This window comes from Oncorhynchus mykiss, chromosome 23 (assembly GCF_013265735.2).
Source record: "Oncorhynchus mykiss isolate Arlee chromosome 23, USDA_OmykA_1.1, whole genome shotgun sequence".
In the NCBI taxonomy this organism is placed as follows: Eukaryota; Metazoa; Chordata; class Actinopteri; order Salmoniformes; family Salmonidae; genus Oncorhynchus; species Oncorhynchus mykiss.
The window spans coordinates 31,100,281-31,128,050 of NC_048587.1; the positions used below are offsets into that span (position 1 = coordinate 31,100,281).

At 43.9% G+C, this 27,770-nt stretch overlaps 1 protein-coding gene across 2 annotated transcripts in view; it reads right to left on the reverse strand.

Annotated features, from left to right (window-relative positions):
- Positions 1-27,770, reverse strand: part of LOC110502571 (spectrin beta chain, non-erythrocytic 1) — a 124,993-nt gene that overhangs the window by 84,741 nt on the left and 12,482 nt on the right. Inside the window, exon 2 of one of the 2 annotated variants that reach the window (XM_036960164.1) lies at positions 5,831-6,060. In XM_036960164.1, the coding sequence (XP_036816059.1) occupies positions 5,831-6,008 (178 nt within the window). In that variant the 5' untranslated portion in view covers positions 6,009-6,060. Of the gene's footprint in view, positions 1-5,802; positions 6,061-27,770 lie in introns of both variants that reach the window. The other variant, XM_036960165.1, reaches the window with a different exon arrangement.

Sequence of the window (27,770 nt, forward strand, 5' to 3'; positions counted from 1 at the left end):
TTAGAAATTGTTTATTGGCCATTATAAACTGGGTGGTTCGAGCTCTGAAATGCTGATTGGCTGACAGTCGTGGTATACCACGGGTATGACAAAACATTTATTTTTAATGCTCTAATTATGGCAAAACATGTTATAAACTGGTTACTGAACAAAAATATAAACGCAACACGCGTTCACATAAGGAAATCAGTCAATTGAAATGAATTCATTAGTCCCTAATCTATTGATTTCACATGACTGGGCAGGGGCGCAGCCGTGGGTGGACCTGGGAGGGCATAGGACCAACCACTTGGGAGCCAGGCCCACCCACTGGGGAGCGAGGCCCAGCCAATCAGGGCTTTATTACAGAGAGAAAAACTTCTCCATTTTATCAGCTGTCCGGATGGCAGGTCTCAATTGATCCCGAAGGGGAAGCAGTCGGATGTGGAGGTTTTGGGCTGGCGTGGTTACATGTGGTCTGTGGTTGTGACGCCAGTTGGACGTGCTGACAAATTCTCGAAAATTACATTGGAGGTGGCTTATGGTAGAGAAATTTACATTTAATTATCTGGCAACAGCTCTGGTGGACATTTCTGTAGTCAGCATGTCAATTGCATGCTCCCTCAAAACCTGAGACATCTGTGGCATTGTGTTGTGTGACAAAACTGCAAATATTTTGGAAAAATGCTCCCTAACAGGGATGTAAACAAATTTGTGAACACAATTTCAGAGAAATACGCTTTTTGTGCATGTGGAACATTTTTGGGATATTTTATTTCAGCTCATGAAACATGGGACCAACATTTCACGTTTCGTTTATATTTTTGTTAAGTATACATACATTTATTTGCTCTCCATGAGTCAACCGCCCTCACCTGCTAGCTAACTAGACAGCTAGCCCACAAACAGTTATAGAACAAAATAGCAGGCAACAAACAACTGCTGGTGGGAAAATTATTCACGAGCTAGCTAGACAGCTGGAACATTGTAAGAAAGCAAATTTGTGCCATGTATGTATTCTTTACATTATTTCTGTTTATGCTTGTGCACACATCATATGGTTTTAACAAACATGTTTTTAGTTAGCCAACTTGCTTTTATTTTTTAATCTGCTTTAGCTAATGCTACCTAATCCCCTTCAGCTAGATGGTAGCTAACTAGCTAGCCAAGTAGCTAACGTTAGTGTCACGCCCTGGCCATAGAGAGGCTTTTTATTCTCTATTTTGGTTAGGCCAGGGTGTGACTAGGGTGGGCATTCTATGTCCTTTCTATGCCTTGGCCTGGTATGGTTCTCAATCAGGGACAGCTGTTTATCGTTGTCTCTGATTGAGAACCATACTTAGATACCCTTTTCCCCCTCCTGTTTTGTGGGAAGTTCATTTAGACTTTGTTCAGGGCACATAGCCCAAAGCTTCATGGTTTGGTTTTGTTCTTTCTTTTGTCGGCGTCATTTTTAAATAAAGAAAATGTACGCCTACCATGCTGCACCTTGGTCCAGTCCTTCAGCCAGCCGTGACAGTTAGTGACTAGCCCACAAATCAGTGGTGGAACCCACCTGACAAAATAGCCAGCTAGCTATTTTGTACCATACATATATTATTTGCATTATGTGTAGTTTAAAGTAACTGCCCAGTAAAAATCTCACTTTTAAAATATATTATTCTGTTAACTCATATCCAAAGAAATGTGTTGACTCGTTCTATACTGGTACGTGGCCAAAGTATTAATTGGAGAGAAATGATTTTTAAAAACAACTCAAACTTGTATCTCAAACAGAACATTAAAAAAATGTGTTCTATTTCCTCATAGAACATGATGTCATCTCGCTAAGGATGTCGACCTGGCCAACCAGCGGCCTAGAGAAGGCTGAGCTGGCCAAATCAGTGGTCTACTAGCTCAACTCTCTCCTACAGATCAGATTTTTTGCTAATCAGACAAAGACGGAATGGGCACAAAATGTATAGCTAGAAATTTAGCTCCAGATTTGGTATAGTGGTACAGCTAAATTAGTTTACTCCAATTTAGGTCTAGCTAGCTAGCCAGTCAGTTTGCTTGTTCAAACAACTATGGTGGCTCATCAGGAACTGAAACCACGTTATGATGTGATATAATTTTTTTTTTATATATTTGATATTGATAGGCTTGGGCGGAATACTGTATATTCCATAAACCGGGGTATTTTGAAATACCCACGGTATGATTTTCCACCCACCCATTTTTGTGAAATATTCACAAAAATGTAGTTGAGCCAGTCACAAATTCAATACTATTGTTTGACAGCTAAATATCTTATAACTAGAAGTTAAGTAAGACATGCCAAATACATTTTCTTCAGCTCAGGGCTCCAGCTATGCATTTGGTTTGCTAACTTGCTAGTTATAAGTGGCTAGCTTGCAAGATCAAGCTTCTTGGTTTCAGTAGAGACAAACAATCCCCTCCTAGATCAAGTGTGAGTAGCCCTTTAAGATATTTATGAGCTGGGTTGTCTGTCCTTGCAAATAGTTTATATTCGCTTGCGCAAGTTAGCATTTAGCTAGCATCCGCTATGGGAATTCACTACTACTTTGTTAGCATTTTCTTTTCAGGAAATAAATAGTGCCCTATGTGTTATCCCAGGTTATACCTTATACCCCGGCATGGTACAGGAACAGAATGAAAGTATGGAAATCTTGATACTGCCCAACCCTACAACTGATATCGATATGGAATTTCCACATATTAGTGCCCATCCCTACTGGTTACCAACATAAATACAACAGTAAAAAAAAGTGTTTTTGCGTCACACCCATGGTATATTGTCTTGTAGACATACGGCTTAAATGCTGTTTCAGCCAATCAGCATCCAGGACCCAAATTACCCAGATTATAATATTCTAGCTACAGTGCCTTCAGAACGTATTCGGACCTCTTGACCTTGTTGTTGTTTTTTTCCGTCAATCTACATACAATACCCCATAATGACAAAGCAAAAACAGGTTTTTAGAAATGTTTGCTAATTGATTCAAAATAAAAAATACATGAAATATCACTTCTTCTGGGTATGACCCAGAAGGAACACCTGTATTTGGGGAGTTTCTCTCATTCTTCTCTGCAGATCCTCTCAAGCTCTGTCAAGTTGGATGGGGAGCATTACTGCACAGCTATTTTCAGGTCTCTCCAGAGATGTTTGATCATGTCTGGACTCTGGTTGGGCCACTCAAGGACATTCAGAGACTTGTCCCAAAGCCACTCCTGCCCTGTCTTGGCTGTGTGCTTTTTTATTTTACCTTCATTTAAGCAGTCAGTTAAGAACAAATTCTTATTTTCAATGACAGCCTAGGAACAGTCAGTTAACTGCCTGTTCAGGGGCAGAACGACAGATTTGTACTTTGTCAGCTTGGGGATTTGAACTTGCAACCTTACAAGTCCGCCACTCTAACCGCTAGTCTACCCTGCCGCCCAGGGTCTTTACTTAGGGTCGTTGTCCTGTTGGAGGGTGAACCTTCGTCCCAGTCTGAGGTCCTGAGCACTCTGGAGCAGGCTTTCACGAAAGATCGCTCTGTACTTTGCTCCGTTAATCTTCTTTGCCTCGATCCTGACTAGTCTCCCAGGCCCTGCCGCTGAAAAACATCCCCACAGCATGATACTGCCATCACCATGCTTCATGGTAGGGGTGGTGCCAGGTTTCCTCCAGATGTGACGCTTGGCATTGAGGCCAAAGTGTTCAATCTTTGTTTCATCAAACCAGAAAATGTTGTTTCTCATGGTCTGAGAGTCTTTAGGTGCCTTTTGGCAAACACCAAGCGAGCGGTCATGTGCCTTTTACTGACGAGTGGCTTCCGTCTGGCCACTCTACCATAAAGGCATGATTGGTGGAGTGCTGCAGAGGTGGTTGTCCTTCTGGAAGGTTCTCCTATCTCCACAGACGAACTCTGGAGCTCTGTCAAAGTGACCACCGGGTTCTTGGTCACCTCCCTGACCAAGGCTCTTCTCCCCCCAATACTCAGTTTGGCCGGGCAGTCAGATCTAGGAAGAGTCTTGGAGGTTCCAAAAGACTTCCATTTAAGAATGATGGAGGCCACTGTGTTCCTGGGGATCTTCAATGCTGCAGTAATGTTTTGATACCCTTCCACAGATCTGTGCCTTGACACAAACCTGTCTCGGAGCACTACGGACAATTCCATTGACATCATGGCATGGTTTTTGCTCTGACATCTGTGGGACCTTATATAGACAGGTGTGTGTGCGCCTTTCCAAATCATGTCCAATCAACTGAATTTACCACATGTGGACTCCAATCAAGTTGTAGAAACATCTCAAGGATTATCCATGGAAACATGATGCACCTGAGCTCAATTTTGAGTCTCATAGCAAAGGGGCTGAATACTTGCAAAATTGTCTAAAAACCTGTTTTCGCTTTGACACTATGGGTATTGTGTGTAGATTGCCGCAGATTATTTTCTATTTAATCCATTTTAGAATAAGTCTGTAACGTAACAAAATCTGTCAAAAGTCAAGGGGTCTGAAAATTTTCTGAAGGCACTGTACATAGTCTACAAAAAAGCAACTCAGACAGTGACACAAGCTACACTATGGGGATAAGAGAAAAGCAGGATTTACAATACATATGGCCCAATAACAAGAATACAGACATTATCATGATTGAAAGACCAAATTTACTGAAAGTCAAAGAGCCGGAGAAGCCATGTTGTGGTGCTGTAGTCCCCAACAACTCCTGCATATTTAAGAGGCAGGTAAATTATTTAGTTAAGTGGAACACTAGCATATTAGCCTAGAAACCAGTGAACTATGGAGCCCAAAAACAGGCCTACAGCTACGATTACAGCACAAACACAGTGCCACCACTAATACTACTGGGGGTAAAAGAGGAACACCTCAGCAGGGACACATTCTGTACTATAGGGGGGTACATCAGGTGGTCTCTTTTCATTGTCTGAGTGAGCCCAAATACAGCATTGTATTAAGATGTAAGAAGGGCATTATGGAACAACAACAGTGCCACATTCTAGCTACAATGCTTCATCTTAAAAGGAGGCAGTGGCAGCCTGTGTGTGTATACTTTTTCTACAATAACACCGGGCTTTGGCCACTTACTGTACGTTAGTATATTTATTTTCTGTACAACATAGATTACCTGCCACCAGAGTTTATCCTCATTTTCCATAATGAATTATTCCTCGTTAACAGCTATTCTGCAACTCTGTGTCCACTAATCCCCTGTTAATCTTCACAGAAGTACCTTATGCGGTCCAGAGACAGTGGACACACTCACCACAATGACATTAAAGCCTAATGGATCCCAATTAACAAGCAATACAGCTTAATCCTCTGTAGCACAGAAACTTAATCTGATTAGATCAAGAGAGTAGCTGGAGAGTTCAATTGGTTCAAGAGTAGCCTGAATCCAGCCTGACCCCACACCCCATCACTGTGACATTTGTAACCCATTTATGCAATGGAAGAAGCTTGTGCTGTGTCAGTTGGGGCCCGTGTTTAGTTAGTCTATGACCAGGCAGTCAGGTTGGAGCAGGGGACAAAGTTGTTTGCGTATCTGTAGATTTATTTATTTAACTGGGCAAGTCAGGTAAGAACAAATTCTCATTTTCAATAACAGCCTAGGAACAGTGGGTTAACTGCCTGTTCAGGTGCAGAACGACAGACTTGTACCTTGACAGCTCAGGGGTTTGAACTTGCAACCTTCCGGTTACTAGTCCAACGCTCTAACCACTAGGCTACCCTGCCGCCACGTAGCTAACTTTGCTTGAACTGTGCTGGAAAGGACAATGTAAAACAGTATATCCATGTGTAAGACGGTCCTCAGACCCAGTAGTGTTGTAGTTCTGGTTCCTACCTGCCAAGGCCTTGATGCGGGAGCGTTCAAACAGCCTGGCCGAGCTGTTCTCGTTGTCCCACTCGTCAGCATCCCAGCGGTTGTTGACAATGTCGCTGCTGTACTGCTGCTGCTGCTGCTGCTGCTGCTGCTGCTGCTGGATCTCCATGTGGTCGTAATCGGCGGCTACAGATGTCATCCTGACCCTTCAACTGTCACACTGCCACACATCAGCCACTTCTCCTGAAGCCCTGTGGACACAGAGGAGATGATGTGTTTAGGGAAATGATCAGGCGTATGATGATTTTACATAATCAACCAAGGGTGTGTTAAATCAAGCAAATGTGCCTTGCTATTCCAACTACATCCTAACATTAGTCTTTAATCTCAATCCCTAATCTTCAATGATTATATTGTACTGGTTATAGAGATTCTGACCAATTCTGTCCAAATTAGAAGTAAGTTGTCTCCCCCTAATGTCTCAGACAGTTTGTGTGAATTTGTAAAGCTTGTTTACAGTACCACCTCCTGGTGATAAAATGTAACTACTCCAATACATAGAAGAAAGCTGAATTCTACATCTGTTGGCAATGGCAGCAACTGTGAGACTCCATTACATGCTGACTGCACCTTGCCACACGCGTGTCCGCATGCACCATCGCGTGCATGTTGATTTTGTCCATCCACACCAGGCTCCCAGTGTCCGGTCTGGAGCGTGAAGTCACAAACTATGTTGGTCGTCTACTGCGTAGCAACCTAGTGGTGCCAAAAGCCATGGTCTATCCTAAAAAGCCTATGTAAATTCTATCACCAGAGCGACCAAAAATAATAATAATTGATGGCTGTTTTGGGCTCTAAAATTAGTTTATTATGATCAAGTACAATCCCCATGGTCAATTATTTTAAAGTTAGCTACAAATCGAGACATTTAATTAAACAGTGATGCATTCTAACCACTTAGTGGATTCGGCTGTTTCAGCCACAGCCATCGCTGACAGGAGTATAAAATCAAGCACACTGCCATTCAATCTCCATAGACAAACATTGGCAGTAGTATGGCCTTACTGAAGAGCTGAGTGACTTTCAATGTGGCATAGTCATAGGATGCCACTTTTCCAACAAGTCAGTTCATAACCTTTCTGCCCTACTAGAGCTGCTCCGGTGAACTGTAAGTGCTGTTTGTGAGGTGAAAACATTTAGGATCAACAACGGCTCAGCCACGAAGTGGTAGGCCACACAAGCTCACAGAATGGGACCGCTAAGTGCTGAATCGCATAGTGAGTAAATATCATCTGTCCTCGGTTGCAACACTCACTACCAAGTTCCAAACTGCTTCCGGAAGCAATGTCAGCACAATAACTGTTCATCGGGAGCTTCATGAAATGGGTTTCCATGGCCGAACAGCTGGAGTGGTGTAAAGCTTGCCGCCATTGGACTCTGGAGCAGTGGAAACTGGAGTGATGAATCACGCCTCACCATCTGGCAGTCTGACGAACGAATCTGGGTTTTGCAGATACCAGGAGTACGCTACATGCCCCATTGAATAGTGCCAACTGTAAAGTTTGGTGGAGGAGGAATAATGGTCTGTGGCTGTTGTTCATTGTTCAGACTAAGCCCCTTAGTTCCAGTGAAGAGAAATCTTTACAATACAGCATACAATAACATTCTAGACGATTCTGTGCTTCCAACTTTGGTGCAACAGTTTGGGGAAGGCCCTTTTCTGTTTCAGCATGACAATGCCCCTGTGCACGAAGCAAGGTCCATGCAGAAATGGTTTGTCCAGATTCGTGTGGAAGAACTTGACTGGCCTGCACAGAGCCCTGACCTCAACCCCATCGAACACCTTTGGGATGAATTGGAACGCCAACTGCGAGCCAGGCCTAATCGCCCAACATCAGTGCCCAACCTCACAAATGTTTTTGTGGTTGAATGGAAGCAAGTCCCCGCAGCAATGTTCCAACATCTAGTGGAAAGCCTTCCCAGTAGAGATGAGGCAGTTATAGCAGCAAAGGGGGGACCAACTCCATAATAATTCCCATGATTTAGGTATGAGTGTCACACCCTGGTCAAAGTATTTTGTGTTTATCTTTATTTATTTGGTCAGGCCAGGGTGTGGCATGGGTTTTTGTATGTGGTGTGTATGTATGGGGATTGTAGCTAGTAGGGTGTTCTAGCTAAGTCTATGGCTGTCTGAAGTGGTTCTCAATCAGAGGCAGGTGTTTATCGTTGTCTCTGATTGGGAACCATATTTAGGCAGCCATATTCTTTGAGTTTGTCGTGGGTGATTGTCCTTAGTGTCCTGATGTCATTGTTTCTGTGTTAGGTTACACAAGTATAGGCTGTTTCGGTTTTCGTTAAGTTTATTGTTTTGGTAGTGTTTGTGTTTAGTGTGTTACTTCATTAAACATGGATTGCAATAGACACGCCGCATTTTGGTCCGACTCTCCTTCTCATCAAGAAAACCGTTACAGAATCACCCACCACAAAAGGACCAAGCAGCGTGTCAACAGGCAGGAGCAGCGCGAGGAGATGCGCAATAAGGATTTCTGGACATGGGAGGAAATCCTCGACGGGAGGACCCTGGGCTAAACCAGGGGAGTGTAGCCGCCCAAAGGTGCAGCGGGAGAGGAAACAACAGGAGCAGCCCAAAGAGGAGTACAGTATGGAGTATACGACTTGGGAGGAGATCGACAGGTGGGCGGCCGACCCAGGGAGAGTGCCGGAGCCCGCCTGGGATTCGATGGAGCAGTGCGCGGAAGGTTATCAGAGAATGGAGTTGGCGAAGCAGGCACGGCGGCGCGGAAGGAAGCCCGAGAGGCAGCCCCAAAAATTTCTTGGGGGGGGGGCTAACAGGGAGTATGGCTACGCCAGGTAGAAGACCTGCGCAAACTCCCTGTGCTTACCGGGGGGCTAGAGAGACCGGACAGGCACCGTGTTATGCAGTGGTGCGCACGGTGTCTCCAGTGCGGGTGCATAGCCCGGTGCGGTATATTCCAGCTCCGTGTGTCGGCCGGGCTAGATTGAGCGTCGAGCCTAATGCCATGAAGCCGGCTCTATGCAGCTGGTCCCCAGTGCGTCTCCTTGGGCCGGCTTACATGGCACCAGCCTTGCGCTCGGTGTCTCCGGTTCGCCTGCATAGCCCAGTGCGGGCTATTCCACCTCGCCGCACTGGCAGGGCGACCGTGAGCATTCAACCAGGTAAGATTGGGCAGGCTCGGTGCTCAAGAGCTCCAGTGCGCCTGCACGGTCCGGTCTACCCAGTACCACCTCCTCACCCCAGCCCTCCGGTAGCAGCTCCCCGCACCAGGCTTCCTGTGCGTGTCCTCGGCCCAGTACCACCAGTGCCAGCACCACGCATCAGGCCTACAGTGCGCCTCGCCTCTCCAGCGCTGTCGGAGCCCTCCTCCTCTCCAGCGCTGTCGGAGTCTCCCGCCTGTTTAGCGCTGTTAGAGCCTTCCTTCTCTACAGCGCTGCCGGAGTCTCCCGCCTGTTCAGAACTGCCAGTTAGCATAGAGCTGCCAGTTAGCATAGAGCTGCCAGTTAGCATAGAGCTGCCAGTTAGCATAGAGCTGCCAGTTAGCAAGGAGCTGCCAGTTAGCAAGGAGCTGCCAGTTAGCAAGGAGCTGCCAGTCTGCATAGAGCTGCCAGTCTGCAAGGAGCTGCCAGTCTGCAAGGAGCCGCCAGAGCTGCCTGTCTGCAGGATGCCGCCAAAGCTGCCAGTCTGCAAGGAGCCGCCAGAGCTGCCAGTCTGCAAGGAGCCGCCAGAGCTGCCAGTCTGCAAGGAGCTGCCAGTCTGCATGGAGCCGCCAGAGCTGCCAGTCAGCATGGAGCAGCCAGGGCCGCCAGTCAGCATGGAGCAGCCAGGGCCGCCAGTCAGCATGGAGCAGCCAGGGCCGCCAGTCAGCATGGAGCAGCCAGGGCCGCCAGTCAGCACGGAGCAGCAAGGGCCGCCAGTCAGCATGGAGCAGCCAGTCAGCATGGAGCAGCCAGTCAGCATGGAGCAGCCAGAGCTGCCAGTCAGCATGGAGCAGCCAGTCAGTATGGAGCAGCCAGAGCTGCCAGTCAGCATGGAGCAGCCAGTCAGCATGGAGCAGCCAGAGCTGCCAGTCATCATGGAGCAGCCAGTCAGCATGGAGCAGCCAGTCAGCATGGAGCAGCTAGAGCTGCCAGTCGACCAGACTCTCCCAGATCTGCCAGTCGACCAGACCCTCCCAGATCTGCCAGTCGACCAGACCCTTCCAGATCTGCCAGTCGACCAGACCCTTCCAGATCTGCCAGTCGACCAGACCCTTCCAGATCTGCCAGTCGACCAGACCCTTCCAGATCTGCCAGTCGACCAGACCCTTCCAGATCTGCCAGTCGACCAGACCCTTCCAGATCTGCCAGTCGACCAGACCCTTCCAGATCTGCCAGTCGACCAGACCCTTCCAGATCTGCCAGTCGACCAGACCCTTCCAGATCTGCCAGTCGACCAGACCCTTCCAGATCTGCCAGTCGACCAGACTCTTCCAGATCTGCCAGTCGACCAGACTCTTCCAGATCTGCCAGTCGACCAGGATCTGGTAGATTCATCAACCTGCCTGAGCTTCCTCTCACTCCTGAGCTTCCTCTCACTCCTGAGCTTCCCCTCAGTCCCGAGCTGCCTCAGTCCCGAGCTGCCTCAGTCCCGAGCTGTCCCTCAGTCCCGATCTGCTCCGGGTGAGGACTACTAGGCCATGGTCGGCGGCGAGGGTGGACTATCCAGGGACGCGAGGAGAAGGGACTAAGACATTGATTGAGTGGGGTCCACGTCCCGCGCCGGAGCCGCCACCATGGACAGACGCCCACCCGGACCCTCCCTATTGTTTTGAGGTGCGTTCGGGAGTCCGCACCTTAGGGGGGGGGGGTTCTGTCACACCCTGGTCAAAGTATTTTGTGTTTATCTTTATTTATTTGGTCAGGCCAGGGTGTGGCATGGGTTTTTGTATGTGGTGTGTATGTATGGGGATTGTAGCTAGTGGGGTGTTCTAGCTAAGTCTATGGCTGTCTGAAGTGGTTCTCAATCAGAGGCAGGTGTTTATCGTTGTCTCTGATTGGGAACCATATTTAGGCAGCCATATTCTTTGAGTTTGTCGTGGGTGATTGTCCTTAGTGTTCTTAGTGTTCTGATGTCATTGTTTCTGTGTTAGGTTACACAAGTATAGGCTGTTTCGGTTTTCGTTAAGTTTATTGTTTTGGTAGTGTTTGTGTTTAGTGTGTTACTTCATTAAACATGGATTGCAATAGACACGCCGCATTTTGGTCCGACTCTCCTTCTCAAGAAAACCGTTACAATGAGATGTTCGACAAGCAGGTGTCCACATACCTTTTGCAAAGCTTGCGTATGCAACGTAGCCGCAGAGGTTTGCATATTCAGCTCATTACACTCAAGTTGGCTTTCAGAGCACCAAAAAAACAATGTTAGACAAAAGTTTAACACAATCTGGCCAACAACACTATTGTAAGACACAGCACACACAGCATTTTCTAAACTATGCTGGTAAAGATGAAATATTCCTCAGCAACATTTCATACAGATAAAATCTGAGTATGACCCCCAAAGAAATCATTTTTGAAGGGATACCTTGCTACAGTCCAATGAAAAGTCCTGCTGCACCACAAAAAAATACAAATCTTGCAAATAGTATACACCACATCTAAAAGCCTATCCACTCTAGTACCCACCACCATCTTTAGTACGTTGCACCCAAAAACATGCTCATTGCAGCCTGTCCTGCTCTCCCTCTGCTAGCCCCTGTGTTCTGCTGCAGTCAGACAGTCCATTGGCCAGACTAAGTGAATCAGCTCAGCTCATTTCAAATGGGACAGGCCAGTGTTGGCCTGATGAACTCAGCAAATCATCTAGAGGAGAAGTCTATCTGAACACCAACAGTCAGCAAACATTGGACAATGGTGCCCTGGCTAGTGTAGACTGTTTGAGGGCCAACAGAGCAGCAATCATAGAGAAACACACATTCACCCGACGCATGGCAAAGACATGCATGATGCACACAGCAGAGACTTACATATTTACATTAAGGTTTGCATTATGTATGTTTTTACCTTTGTATTACTCAAGTTAACTATCACATCACATTACCTTCCTACATAGAGACATGACATTGGAAAAAGGTTTTTTCTCCCCTTTCCATTTTGCAGATGTGTATGTGCTGCAGGACAGCGTGAGAGGGTTGACTGAGTGTACGGTCTTTATGAAGGATGGAGAGAGAGCCGTTCCATCCGCCTCCACGCTACCAATCACAAACTAGAGCTTGTGTTGCTAGGCTAAAAATACGTTGCCTCTGGGACGGAGTGTTACTGCTGGCGTGGGTTAACACAGCCTGAGCACCCATAGAAGAGACAGCAATGTGCCTGTTTACACACACACACACACACACGTCTGAAAGTGTGTCAGGACATGGACTTAGGAGGGGAGGAGACTGCATGGTGGCGACCAGCAGTGGCAGTGGAAGAGATTAACACGAAGACTCAGACAGCACAGCAGAATGGTATGTAGTGGTGAAAGCAGCACACCGTAAATGATACTGAATACCAACTGCACCTGTCTTGTAGTACATAACCAGACCACCTGGGGAACCAACCACTATCGATGGTTGAGAGCTATCGAACCATGCCCGGGATCACTGGTGTGGAATAAGGGCTATGGATTTTACAAATCATTCTTCCATACAGTGAGCAATGTTGTTCTCCACATTTGCTAGATTGCATGAGAGCATCTGCAGTATGTAATGGGTTTGGCTCAGGGGTAGTATGTCTGGAAACTATAATTCTAAACCTGCTTTACCAAAGAGGCTCAGCCCCACCAACGCATCATCCTCACACCCCCACCGACATCCTCCCACCGACATCCTCCCATCCTGTCACTCTGATGATGCAGGGAGATGCAGTGTTCACCCACTGTGTGTTGGGTAAGACAGAGAGATGAAGAGAGAGGGTTGGTCTGCTGTGACTGTAGGCTATAAAGGGCCGGGATAAGATACAGAATATAGATGCTGATGTGTGTGTGTGTGTGTGTGCCCGCGCGCACATAAGGCAGTAGATGGATAACAGGTCGAACAGATATATTTTTAGCCTGTGTGGTAGAGGAAGGTGAGCACCTCACAAGAGACAGAAAGAGGGAGGAGAGGAGGAGAGGATAAAGGGAAGACGAGAATGCATTCAATTCGGGTCTATGGACGACCTTCAACAAATTGTACCTCGGCTTGTATCCATCCATCATCCTATTACAAACTACAAATATCACCCATCTGACAGGTCTACAGTGGATGCTTTCATTATCCATGACATTATCCATGACATTATCCATGACAGTGCACTGAACACAGACACACAACATACAGACATTGATGGTACTGACACTGACATGCAGAGATGACGTCATACACAAAAAACAAACATTCACAAAAAAACAACAGAGCAACATTCCATCCTTTAAATCAGGGCTAATCCATACCAACTGCTGACTCATTTCACTTTCAAAGCCTCTCTTCTTGAGGAGGGTAATTTCATCATTCTCTCCTACCCTAAGAGCGACACACATTGTGCCTTCTCTGAGCACAGGCTCAACACAAGCACATCAGGGGTCAAATAAACTGATCTGTAGACTGGCACATCGATATACTGTATAAAAAAAAAGAAATTAAAAAAAGAGGTCAACGTTGGGTCAATATGAGCTTAGAAAGCAGAACGCTGGCATGGGGATGATTGCATCATCAGAATATGCTTAGCATTTTGCATTGTTTACATTGACCCCAATGATACTTAAGAACAGGGTAAAAAAGGGTCCACTTTCTCAATATTTTTCTTAAAGCTACATGTGTGGCCAAACACAGATCAGTAATAATTTGCAATAACTTATTGCCATTTAGTTACAGCTGTATTGGATCCACTCCGGCTCTTGTTTTCAATTTTGTGCTGCCTTTCTCTAAATGATTTGTTTGATTTCTCCTTCACCCTTTCATGTTTTCTCTTTTGATCCAGCTCTTTACATACATTTTTGTTTTGCGCCATTTCTCTCTCCAGTCTCCTACATAGAAACATTTCAGTGACTGTATTGAAAAGGGCCTTTATCAAGATCGAACTAAAGATCTCCATGGAAACCAAACAGACAAAAGCCTTTGTTGCAAACTGAAAATGGTACAGTGTTCCATCTCAGCCTGCTCCACAAGGCTGCCAAGCATAACACAAAGGCAAGTCCAAGACAATCTTATTTTACAATTGACTTGATCAAGAGATAGGAAAAGAAAAACAGTGATAGTTCACATAGGAATTGAAAACCAAGGGTTAAAAACAAATATTTTCAGTTAAAGGGTTTTGTGAAACAGCAGACGATGTGTAGTTTTATAGTATACTCTAGACTAGAGCACCTATATAAACTTAGTTTGCTATTCATTTGTAAATATATCATCGTCACAGCCTGAACCTCTGAAAACAGGGATCGGATCTACAGTGCCTTCGGAAAGTATTCAGATCCATTATGCTAAAATGTATTATTTATTTTTTTACCTCAATATACACACAATACCCCATAATGACAAAACGAAAACAGGTTTCAGAATTTTTGCTAATTAAAAGAAATGCGCATAAGTATTCAGCCCCTTTGCTATGAGACTCGAAATTGAGCTCAGGTGCATCCTGTTTCCATTGATCATCCTTTCTACAATTTGATTGGTGGTAAATTCAATTGATTGGACATGATTTGGAATGGCACACAACTGTCTATATAAGGACCCACAGTTGACAGTGCATGTCAGAACAAAACCAAGGCATGAGGTCAAAGTAATTATCCGTAGAGCTCCGAGACAGGATTGTGTCGAGGCACAGATCTAGGGAAGTGTAACACAACATTCCTGCAGCATTGAAGGTCCCCAAGAACACAGTGCCCCCCCTTAAATGGAAGATGTTTGGAACCACCAAGACTCTTCCTAGAGCTGGCCGCCCAGCCAAACTGAGCAATCGGAGGAGAAGGGCCTTGGTCAGGGAGGTGACCAAGAACCCGATGGTCACTCTGTCAGAGCTCCAGAGTTACTCTGTGGAGATGGAAGAACCTTCCAGAAAGAGAACCATCTCTGTAGCACTCCACCAATCACGCCTTTATGGCAGTGGCCAGACAGAAGCCATTCCTCAGTAAAAGGCAGCCAGCTGGGAGCCAGCTGGGAGTTTGCCAAAAGGCACCTAAAGACTCTCAGACCATGAGAAACAAGATACTCTGGTCTGATGAAACCAAGATTGAACTCTTTGGCCTCAATGCCAATTGTCAAGTTTGAGGAAACCTGTCACCAGCCCTACGGTGAAGCATGGTGGTGGCAGCATCATGCTGTGGGGATGTTTTTCAGTGGCAGGGACTGGGAGACTAGTCAGGATCGAGGCAAAGATGAACAGAGTAAAGTACAGAGAGAGAGATCCTTCATGAAAACCTGCTCCAGAGCGCTCAGGACCTCAGACTGGGGACGAAGGTTCACCTTCCAACAGGACAACAACCCTAAGCACACAGCCAAGACAATGCAGGAGGGGCCTCAGGACAAGCCTCTGAATTTCCTTGAGTGGCCCAACTAGAGCCCAGACTTGAACCCGACCGAACAACTCTGGAGAGACCTGAAAATAACTGTGCAGCCACGCTCCCCATTCAGCACTGTATACTTTGAAGAGACACTGGTTGCAGTTTCCGGAATTTCTCCAGTTTCCTTCTCTGTCAAACCCAATAGCAGGCTCAGAAAGCTCTCTCACTGCAACCTCCTTGACATCATCCACACTAACCAGGTTTCCATTCAACCATTTCATCGGGATTAATTACCTAAAGCATCAAAAAAGTCACGACCAGGCTGATGGAAACAGGAAATGCTGGTACATATTTATAAATGCCGACAGACATTGTTTGTTCGACATGGAGTGATCTTTTTGTGTCTCTAAAATTAATTAGGTGGCGGTGGAAAATATTGCTAATAACAATAATTTTTTTGTCAATTTGTACTCACGTGTAGTGAGTGTTGTGTAGTCCTCCCACTACGTCTCGGGAAAGCATGCAGTTTATTAGGCTACAGATGAAATTAATTATTAACTTCACAGGGTGGTGAAAGTGCACACACACAAAGGAGTTTGACGCTCCTTTCCAATAAATATCGAGGGTCTTATTCTGGTGACATGATGATAGATGATTGGCTGCCGTTTGACAACTAAAAATAATCTCACTTATCCATCTCATCATGTAGGTAGCCTACCCACACTGTATCTGCCAGCTGTTGGCAAGAGCGCAGGTGCCAAGACCAGAGTGGGCACATTTGTGACAAAACCATCACTAGAGTTGAAAATGCGATGGAAACCCATTTAACTTGTATTTTTTATTCAGTACATGGGAATTTAACCGCAAAGTTATTTGTATGTGCACTACATAATCACGCACAGACTTTAATCTGCAATACATTTGATGGTGTAAAAATGTCACCATTTGGATGGAAACCTAGCTACAGTCAGCCTCACTTAAAGCTTGAGTATTCCTGATGCTTTAGAAAAGCCAGGCACAGGATAGTATTCTGCACCCACACAATCTATCTTAACATTACCATACATTATTACCTGCCCTGAGGGACACAGCTGGATGGATCATTCACTAAGCCCACTCAAACATCCTCACTGTGCACCTGATTTTACTTTATAGATTATGACAGCTCTACTTAGTCACATTTTCACATTCACGCACATAGGATTTTGCTTTTGGGTTATTTCATCATTTTTACTCCCATTCCTAGAGGAGACACCCACACGTACTGTATATGTGTAAAGGCTGAAGGCGCATCATTAGAAGCGTAAGCAAATTCACTAGCACATATCGCCCACACAAACACATCCAGTAATTGTACACTCCTTCAAGCTTTAGATCATACAACAAATTTTACCTCACTTCCTCTCTCTACATAGCTACTACAGGGGATTTCCATGTAAAAAGCTCCATGAGCACTAACATGTAAAGAAGTTCATAAGAGCACATCAAATTTGGGGTCAAATGAAAGCTAAGACTCTATATTTTTGAGAAGTGCAGCTATATACTGTAGGCTATATAGTTATACAGTGCCTTAATAAAGTATTCATACCCCTTGACTTATTCATAATTTTGTTGTGTTACAGCCTGAATTCAAAATGTATTAAAACATATTTGTTTCACTCATTTACACACAATACCCATACTAACAAAGAGAAAACATGTTTTTAGAAAATGTTACAAATGAAATGAAATACAGAAATATCAAATTTACATAAGTATTCACACTCCTGAGTCAATACGTGTTAGAATCACCTTTGGCAGCAATTACAGCTGTGAGTCTTTCTCTTCTTCTTCTTTCTTTTCCAAATTCTTCAAGCTCTGTAAAGTTGGTTGTTGATCATTGCTAGACAGCCATTTTTAAGTCTTGTCATAGATTTTAAAGGCAATTTAAGTCAAAATTGTAACTAGGCCACTCAGGAACATTCAATGTCGTCTTGGTAAGCAACTCCAATGTGTATATTTGGCCTTGTGTTTTAGGTTATTGTCCTGCTGAAAGCTACATTTGTCTCCCAGTGTCTGTCTAGGATTTTGCTTGTGCTGAGCTCTATTCCGTTTCTTTTTATCCCCCTCAAAAAAAAACTCCCTGGTCCTCTCCAATGAAAGCATACCCATAACATGATGCAGACACCACCATGCTTGAAAATATGTATAGGGGTAACTCATTGATGTGTTGTGTTGGATTTGCCCCAAACATAATGCTTTGTATTCAGAACATGAAGTTAATTTATTCGTCAAATTTATTTCAGTTTTACTTTAGCGCCTTATTGGAAACAAGATGAATTGAAATATTTAAATTCTGTACAGGCTTCCTTCTTTTCACTCTGTCATTTAGCTTTGTATTGTGGAGAAACTGGGCCGTCATTGTAAGTAGGGCGTCATTGTAAATAAGAATTTGTTCTTAACCGACTTGCCTAGTTAAATAAATGTTCAATAAAAAATAATACATCTACAATGTTTTTGATCCATCCTCAGTTTTCTCCTATCACAGCCATTAAACTCTGTAACTGTTTTAAAGTCACCATTGATCTCATGGTGAAATCCCTGAGCAGCTTCCTTCCTCTCCGGCAACTGAGTTTGTTAAGGATACCTGTATCTTTGTAGTGACTGGGTATATTGATAATCCCTCCAAAATGTAATTAATAACTTCACCATGCTCAAAGGGTTATTCAATGTCTGCTTTTTTTTACCCATCTACCAATAGGTGCCCTTATTTGCAAGGCACTGGAAAACCTGCCTGGTTTTTGTGGTTGAATATGTGTTTGAAATTCACTGCTCAACCGAGGGACCTTAATTGTATGTGTGGGGTACAGAGATGAAGCAATCATTAAAAAATAATGTTAAACACTATTAGTGCAACTTCTTATATTACTTGTTAAGACAGTTTTTGCTCCTGAACTTATTTAGGCTTGCCATAACAAAGGATTTGAATACTTACTGACTCAAGACATTTCAGCTTAACATTTTTTATTAATTTGTAAATATTTCTAAAAACATAATTATTCTCCCTCCCTCAGCCCGCTCACCCACTGAGCACCGGACTTACAAAAGCAGTTGAAATTTGGTCCAAATCTGAACCAATCAAAGACGTCTGTTTCACAAGTTTGAACAGCACAGTAAAGTAGAGATCAGTACAAAACAGTACAGTAGAGTTTAGCACAGTAAAGGACAGTAGAGTATAAGTCAGTACAATACAGTAATGTAGAGTAGAGTTTAGTAGAGTACACTAAAGTAGAGTACAGTATAATTTACTGAACTCTACTCTACCATGCCGTACTGTACTCTACTGTGCTGCACTGTGATGTCTAAACTTGTGAAACAGAGACATCTATGATTAGTACCAAATTTGGTCTTGTTTGAGGGTTGGAGCTCATTAGAATAATAGCCAGTTGTCTTTGTGTACCTATTCAGCATACATCACCATGAAGAGAATGACTTTCATAATTCTGCATTTCTGTATAGTACAGATTAGGGACCCATGATGTCATTCTGTTACTATCGTCCTGTTACCAGGTGTTAATCCACTTCACTTATTATATAACCAAAAGAGATGTCATATCATAGCTGACACCCCATTCTTTCTGCAGACATCTTTAAATCTTAATTCAGAGTAGATATTTAACAGTTTTTTTGTAAAACGTGGTCAAATAAACTGTGGAACATTTTACCGTCCTTTTGTCGCCAAAATTTACTTGTGCACTGTTCTTCGGGTAAATGTGTTTTTGAAAATGTAACTTTGCAATCAAGGCTTTTTGTTTGTCATACTTTTAAAGTGAAAATGTGAGTCTCAGCGTCATTTTGTTACCGTGGAATTGCCCTACAGTAAAACACTGACTAAATAAGTGGGTCATGCTTGTCACCTGCTTTGGCACGATCAAGTCAAATGAGACTTTCCCATTCATTCTGACAGAAGAGGAAAACTGTCCAGAACTTTTCTGAATGATTCAGTGAGTGGTTCTATCTACAACATCTGGGCTATGTTAGACAGCTGTTGAGTTTCATCGAGATTGCTTGGAGAAAGACAGTCCAAGGTCGCCAAGGTACACAAACAGCACTTTGAAGTGACAGAGTCTCTGGAACAGAATGTCAACATTCTTAGCGCAGCACGCTAACCCTTCACTTCATAGTATGACAAAATGAAGACTATGTTACCCTTGGCTCCTGAGAGACAGGGAATTTCTCAAGTCAGTTGTGGACACATCATTCAGGCTTGTGGGGCTATTCTATCCAAGCTATAAGCCACTCCTGTAATATTTTTCAAGGTGAAGCCTACCCCACACCAGTGCCCAGATAAGGGAGGTTAACTTCAGGACATTAACTATTCTGTTCAAGTTCCAGGATCCACTGTGGAATGCCTCCAGTCGATTTACTAAAAATCTATCCAGACCATAATATGCATTCTTTGATAATAATTTATACCATATAAAAGGGAGGACAGGTCCAAACTGGTGACCCTAAGGTCACAATAGCATCTGGGATATAGGACTATAGTGTGGAGGAGAATTACACCAGACGGTCAGACACTGAAGAGAATAACATAATGACACCAATAAAATACCAAAACCTCGGTCCCAAGATATTTTGCGGTTTTTCCATGTCAAACATTCCAGCCTGGTTATTAGGTTATCCAATAAATGGACAGCTAATGTCTTAAGCAGTTGCTATGTATTTTGTGATGAAGTCTAAAATACATGTCCGTTTCTGTCTGAGAGCTGAATGTCTTCTCTGAGGCTTATGTAGGCACAATAACAGAATTCACCAAGGAATAGCAGTCACTTATAGATAACTATAAGCAAGATGGAGATAGATGTCCTTTTCTTAACTCCTATCGAAACACGTTGACATAGAATGTTCATGTGTCATACAGTGCCTTCGGAAAGTATACAGACCCCTTGACTTTTTCCACATTTTGTTAGGTTACATCAGTCTACACACAATGCCCCATAATGATAAGTAAAAACCGTTTTTTTTATGTTATCAAATATCACATTTACATAAGTATTCAGACCCTTTACTCAGTACTTTGTTGAAGCGCCTTTGGCAGCGATTACAGCCTTGAGTCTTCTTGGGTATGACGCTACAAGCTTGGCACACCTGTATTTGGGGAGTTTCTCCCATTCTTCTCTGCAGCTATTTTCAGGTCTCTCCAGAGATGTTCGATCGGGTTCAAGTCTGGGCTCTGGCAAGGACATTCAGAGACATGTCCTGAAGCCACTCCTGCGTTGTCTTGGCTGGTTGCTTAGAGTCGTTGTCCTGTTAGAAGGTGAACCTTCGCCCCAGTCTGAGGTCCTGAGCGCTCTGGAGCAGGTTTTCATCAAGGATCTTTCTGTAGCCTGCAGAAATGTTTTGGTACCCAGATCTATGCCTCGACACAATCCAGTCTCTGAGCTCTACGGACAATGGCTTGGTTCTTGCTCTGACATGCACTGTCAACTGTGGGACCTTATATAGACAGGTGTGTCTTTCCAAATCTTTCCAAATCATGTCCAATCAATTGAATATATCACAGGTGGACTCAAATCAAGTTGTAGAAACATCTCAAGGATGATCAATGGAAACATGATGCACCTGAGCTCAATTTCGAAACTCATAGCAAAGGGTCTGAATACTTATGTAAATAAGGTATATTTTTTAAATTTTATTTAATACATTTACAAAAATGTCTAAAAACCTGTTTACGCTTTGTCATTTTGGGGTATTCTGTGCAGATTGCTGAGGATGTTTTATTTGATTTAATCCATTATAGAATAAGGTGGTAATGTAACAAAATGTGGAAAAAGTCAAGGCGTCTTTATACTTTCTGAAGAAAATCTGAAAGCGGGATAATGTTTAAACTGTTTTTATTTACGAGCCAATAATTGTGTCAAACTACACTCATACTCATGATTCTTAACAGGCATCATCTCAAACACTAAGAGTGATTAGGAATTGTGTCTGGGCGACTGGGCGGGCAGTCCTTCAGTGACCTAGTATGCCTCTGCATGGTGATTATTCCCTCTCCACAGCTCCCATGGTGATCCCATAGTGCTGGCGTCAGGGGACCGATAACAACCTCCCTTTGTGGCCCTGCAGAGTCAAACCAGAGCCTGGCTGGAATCAAGTCAGTCATTCACTGGCTTCCGGACACCTCTGCAATGTCATGTGCCGTAAAAGAATGTCAGACACACCGCACTGACTGTCCCTGCTGAGAGGGGAGAAGGGAGGGGGTGTGTGCCCATGCCTTTGGAAACGGAGGTAATCCTAAGTACATCCAACAGCCAATAAAAGAAAGTGCACACTTCTCAATAGTTCCAGAGGCCAATCATTGGAAGTGATTGCAGTGCAGTATTGTCACTCTGAAAATGACATCATTGACCAGACAAACTCTGCTGCAGTATTTGCCTTTGGTGATAAAATTACAAAGTCTTTCTGGACAATATAAACATCAAATTGCACAACACCCTCATTGAATACATTGATTCATTCATTCCCTCTGCTAATAAACTGAAATATGGAGACTGATTTTCCACTCCCCCCCCTCCTCCCTTCTTCATATGAGGATTCCAAGAGATGAGAACATGTGGCAGTGAGACAGTGAGAGTGCAGCGAGGGCCACAGTGGGACCAGTGGAGTGGAATCGAGGGGGCCACACGTCATCACCTCATTAGACTGAGGGCCCTGAGGAGCCTACAGGGCCGTGTCTAATGATCCAGTGAATATGGGATGCGTGTTGGAGCCGTGATAAACCTACTCAAGGGAGTTCTCTGGCATGCCAAATATGACGAGTGGGTCTGTTTTTTAAAATAGCTGGGTATATACATACGTACTTCAATGGATGGTGCCCAGATTATTATAATATCTTCAGTCTAGCCAGCCCAACTGTGACAGTCAGCCTGGAGAAGCCTCTTAACCAACCAAGGCTACGGTCTTACCGACCTAAGTAGAGGGAGATTCTCACCTGACGAGGGCTCAGCCAATCATATGAACCCAAAGTGTGTTACCATTAATAAAATATGTTGATGTTAGTGTGTTTGTGCAAATCAGATGAATGCACAGAAAGTGTTCGGTTGTGCCGGTCTCCATCGTGTTCATTCGTGTTCAGTTCAGATAGCACTCATGTTGGTCAACAGCACTAGCAATATTACAGTAGTCTCCTGGTAAATACACTCCTGTTTTGTGGATGAATTATGAATAAAGGCCTGAGTGTATGTGGGGGTGGGGATGTGTGCGCCTCTCATGATCAATAGCAAGCGTGCACTGAGGAAAACCGCTCTCTGACCTCCCTTCGTCCGTAGTAACACAGTAGGCTTTATTCAGAGGAAGAGAGATGTCACACTATTGGGTCAGCCACAGCCTCTAGCCACAGCTTGCTGGGCTTCAATGTGGAGGTGATGGTAGAGGAAAACCCTTCTCATAAACAGCAATAGTGAAATAAATGAACTATTTTCCTTTTCCATGAATAAAATGTTTTTTTTTTCAATACTGACCTAAGGACAGCAAGTGACTATAACAGGCAGAAATACATTGGCATATAGATTTTATTTGTACAGCAGTATCAAACCAGTACTTTCCAAACCATAGCAGTTATTTTCAAGATCTGATGGGCATGTTGGTACCTCGTGTGCATGTTCATGAGGGCAGAAATAGTCTACCACATTTAAATAGACTTTCTGGAAGATTAGCATACTTTTTAGCCAGTAGTTCTCAAAGTAGAGGTCAAGAGCCAAAATGGGCCCCCGAAAATTGCTTACTGCATCATGTATGTGCAGATATGTGCAATAAGTGATTGCTCTCTCTCTCTCTGCTGTGTTACTGAGCTGTTGGGCTACCTCATGGGATAATGCTGGCGAGATCTGGGCCAGCTTTATTATTTCATTGTGCAACTTTTCAATGTGCATCTTGCTAGCTGTCACCAGAGAGGAAGAGGTGAAGCGAGAGGTTTTACTCTGTCCAAAATCTGTCCACAAAAATAAGACCATGAAGTGAGGAATTTTTGTATGGAAGTCAATGAGAGATTGTCAAATTTGGGCAACACATTTTGTATGGCAAATGTTCTACATGGCGCTTATTTTATTGAATAGAAGTTTTGTAATGGTTAGGTTGTTACAAATTCTTCTTTAAGCAATAACTTTTTTCTTGCCACTCTTCTGTAAAGCCCAGCTCTGTGGAGTGTACAGCTTAAAGTGGTCCTATGGAGAGATACTCCAATCTCCGCTGTGGAGCTTATTCTTTCCATTTTTTAATAATGGATTTAATGGTGCTCCGTGGGATGTTCAAAGTTTCTGATATTTTTTTTATAACCCAACCCTGATCCGTACTTCTCCACAACTTTGTCCCTGACCTATTTGGAGAGCTCCTTGGTCTTCATCGTGCCGCTTGCTTGGTGGTGCCCCTCGCTTAGTGGTGTTGCAGACTCTGGGGCCTTTCAGAACAGGTGTATATATACTGAGATCATGTGACAGATCATGTGACGCTTAGATTGCGCACAAGTGGACTTTATTTACTTCTGAAGGTAATTGGTTGCACCAGATCTTATTTACGGGCTTCATAGCAAAGCAAAGGGGGTGAATACATATACATGCACCACCTTTGCATTTTTTTTTTAAATGAATTTTACTTCACCAATTTGGACTATTTTGTGTATGTCCATTACATGAAATCCAAATAAAAATTAAATTAAATTACAGGTTGTAATGCAACAAAATAGTAAAAATGCCAAGTGTGATGAATACTTTGCAAGGTACTGTATCTGCCCTCTCATTGGCTAGAATGGTCCCACCTGATCTCGCTTCCTCCCTTCAATCTTTGAACAAGTATTTCCATTGTTAAAGCAGTCACTTGACTATCTTTTCAATATAATAAATAATCTTTGCTGTCACTCAAAATGGTGAAGGCCTGAAGTTTATTGGCTGGAACTCGAATTGCTAGGGGGCTGGCACATGTGGGCCAAGCTTGCAGTACTCAAAATGGCGCCACCCAGCTTCCAGAAAACAGTTGCTTTCAAACTAGGGATTTCATGGGTAATTGAGGTAAAACAGTATTTCTGCTCATAGATTATGCATGTATGAAGTACACGTTGACACATCCAGCCCAAACCGAGAGGTTTATAAAATACTTGTGTAGCTGCCAAAGTTCCGGGAAAGTCTCTTTAATCAGAAAGGATGCCAATATATTGATGCACCCCTATTGAAAGCCAAAAACTACATAACCCTAGCCAGCGCACAGGCAGAAACAGTGCATATTCCAGGCACACAATGGTCTGGATACCATTACTCTCCCACCCACTCTCCTCTCAGAGTACAAACACTCAAAAGTTAACTCCCTCAATCCCTGTTGCCAAAAATCTCTTCTCCCTCTGTCCCAAAAACAGCCACTCCTCTCCATGCATGGGTGGGGGACAGGGAGGGGGGGTGGGAGGCTGGCGGCGGGCCACAGGCTTTAGGGATCGAGGGTCTCTGAAGCCAGAGCCTAAATAATATAACCAGACAGTTTTGATCTGTGCTTAGAGGGAAAGTCATTAACGGTTAATGTCCACAGGCGCAGCTGAGAGGAGAATAGAGGAAGGGTAAGAGGACAGAGAATGCCAAGCAAACAAAAGAGAAGGATATGATATCTCCCTTATGCTATACTTCTGCTCCCTGCTAGCTGTTTGACAAGCAAGGTGTCTACAGCACTAGTCAGTATCAAAGCATACCTTAGTAAAACCTCCCACCCAGGAGTCCGTTTAGGTGGTGTAGCAGAAGGGAGAAAGAGAAGGAAGCTCGGGGCGGGCACTCCTCCAGCCCACCAGCACCTTTCTCAACACTTGACGACAATGTATTTTTGTGGATCTCGGCCACTTTCATGTTACGCCTGGTATGCCATTAACCCAGGTTTAACAAATGAGAGGATAATCCCCTCACAGACAAACCTCGTGGTACAGTAAATAAACCAGGCATTAAAAGCGACCAGTCTTCCAGTTGGCTTCTGGTCCGATATCAGGCAAGATGAACAGCTGGGTAACTTTCACACCACTGAGCCGGGTAACTGAGACTTTGCCAAATGCACTGTGGATATTTCATTTCAGAAGAGCGCTTCCCTGTCCTGAATAATAAAAGTCCTGTTTAAAGAAGCCGATGCCAAATATGTTAAATTGAAGAACAAGGTTACATACAGCACAAAAATATATATCAGTTCTTTGTCTGATCAAAGAAAGGAAATGTTCTATCGCAGTTCCCTGGTCAAATTTAGACCATTTTAAAAGCAATGAAGACCTGTACAAAATCACTAGTGAAAGAGATCCGACATGAAGAAACCAAGACGACCCTCACATCCCTCCAGCCAGGTAACGCAGGCAGATCTAGTTGAAGTTTCCCAGATATACACATTTGCACAAATCTGATAGAGAATTAGTCCTCAAAATAATTCCCTTTCCCCTGCACAGGAGAATAGAACCATTGACAGTTTTGCGCTTTACAGATGGCTCGATTCACAGCACAGACGCTTCAACTGTGAACAACACATTTCACAAGCATAACCTGCAGCATAACCTGAATTCAAATCATTGCTGCTCATGGGCTTGGACTGAAAAAAGTACATTACATAAAACTATAATTTGGGAGAAAATAAGGCCCAAGAGAAATAAGACTGATGACCCAAGGCATCTCTCCTTTGGTACAGTCCTTCAGTCCAGCAGAGGAATGCCAAAACACTGGGCAGAAAAGCAGGGCCGAAGTCAGAATGGCAACTACGAACAACAATCGCGATAGCATGATGTCAATGATATAAAGAGTAGTAAAAAACATAGAAATACTGTTTGTACAGCTTAAACTACTGGTGTCTAGCCTTAATAACAAACAAGAATCCAAACCAAACTGTAACAGAGAGTGTTGAGTACTAGGGAGAGGCAGAATTATGCAGTAATCAAAATCATACATCAACTAATCTCAAATGAACAAGGCATCCAGACAGTTCAGCCCATACAGACCCAGAGGACCGGAGCCCTGCCCAGCATTTTATGTCAAATATGTCACCATGGAAACCCTCATAAGCACTTTGGCTGTCCTCGGGGACTAGCCAAGCCCGCCATACACAACTCCCAAAGTGGGGCGGACATTTTGTGGTTAATGGGAGTAAGGGCCAGAGAACGGGACGTTTAAATGGAGGATTTAGGATGGGCGGTCTTGTTTTGAATATCCTCTTTTTTTCCCAGCTTAACGTTGTAGCTTAGCCCCACGCACACAGCAAGAGGATGTCCACAATGTAAATAAACAGTGAACCCTCCTCAGCAAAATACACTTCACACATAAATCCGGTCTCTGATAGCACACGGAAGGGCTCAGCGCATTGCATAATGGGCTGCTGAATGTTCATGTGGAAAGTGAAAACACGTTTACAGGAAGCTCCTAATGATCATCTGAATTGTGTTTGGGATCTTGGCTGCTTCATCTGGCTCCACTGAGGCGGAACAGTGCACCACGCTGAACGGGAGCTTTGCTGAGAGACCGGTTGGGACAGGAGCAAGGGAAAGGACTCCTGGGAGCTATATCTGGGGAGAGAAATCATGTTGTGTTGAAGCTACAAGTCTGTCTAAACTCTTTGTAAACCACAAACTGTCAGCAATTCTATCCATAACAATTAAAAATACAGTTATTAATGCTACTTATTAATGCTACAGTCACTGAAATAACACTTGTTGTCTTGCATGGAAAAGGGATTCTTCAAATTTCTCACCACTGCAAATTTCCATTCCTCTTAGATGGGCAAGAAGCACTTGAAACAAATAGGGTCAAGAGGACCTTTCAGAGCTCAAGATCTCTTATCTCCCTCCCCACCTAAATGAGGAAATCTGATATGGATGCACCAAGACATCCTAAACATAAGTCAATATATAGCAGGACAACCCAGCCAACAATTAACTACATGCAGGCTTGCAAGTCAAGGTTGACAAATGTTCACATGTGGAATCACAGGTAGAGAGAGTGTCTCCCCTTTCATCTTTTGGTTTCTTATTAGCACTCATAACACTTACTCACTTTCTCCATAAACCACAAGTCCTACCTTTTGGGAAAACAAATATTTATCTACAGTGCTTAACCTCAGCTGACTTTGACCGGCCACTGGGAGACCATATTTCGGATTAGACATCAGGATTTAATAACACTCCAACGCTGCATCTATCTAGCAGTTCTCTCTGTCTTGATTACATTTTCTTGGCTTTTGAAGCTTATCTCAGACATTTGCACTGCAGACAGCACAGGTTGTTCACATCTCAGACCAGGGTGGGACAGTATTGGTGCACAGCCAAGGAAAGGGGAGGAGGAACAAGATCCCTGAGACTCTACACAAGTTATTTGTAGCCATCTATTAGTAATATATGTATTCTGTGTTCAAATGTAGGCTGTTACTGGTCAGCAGGTATCTGAATAC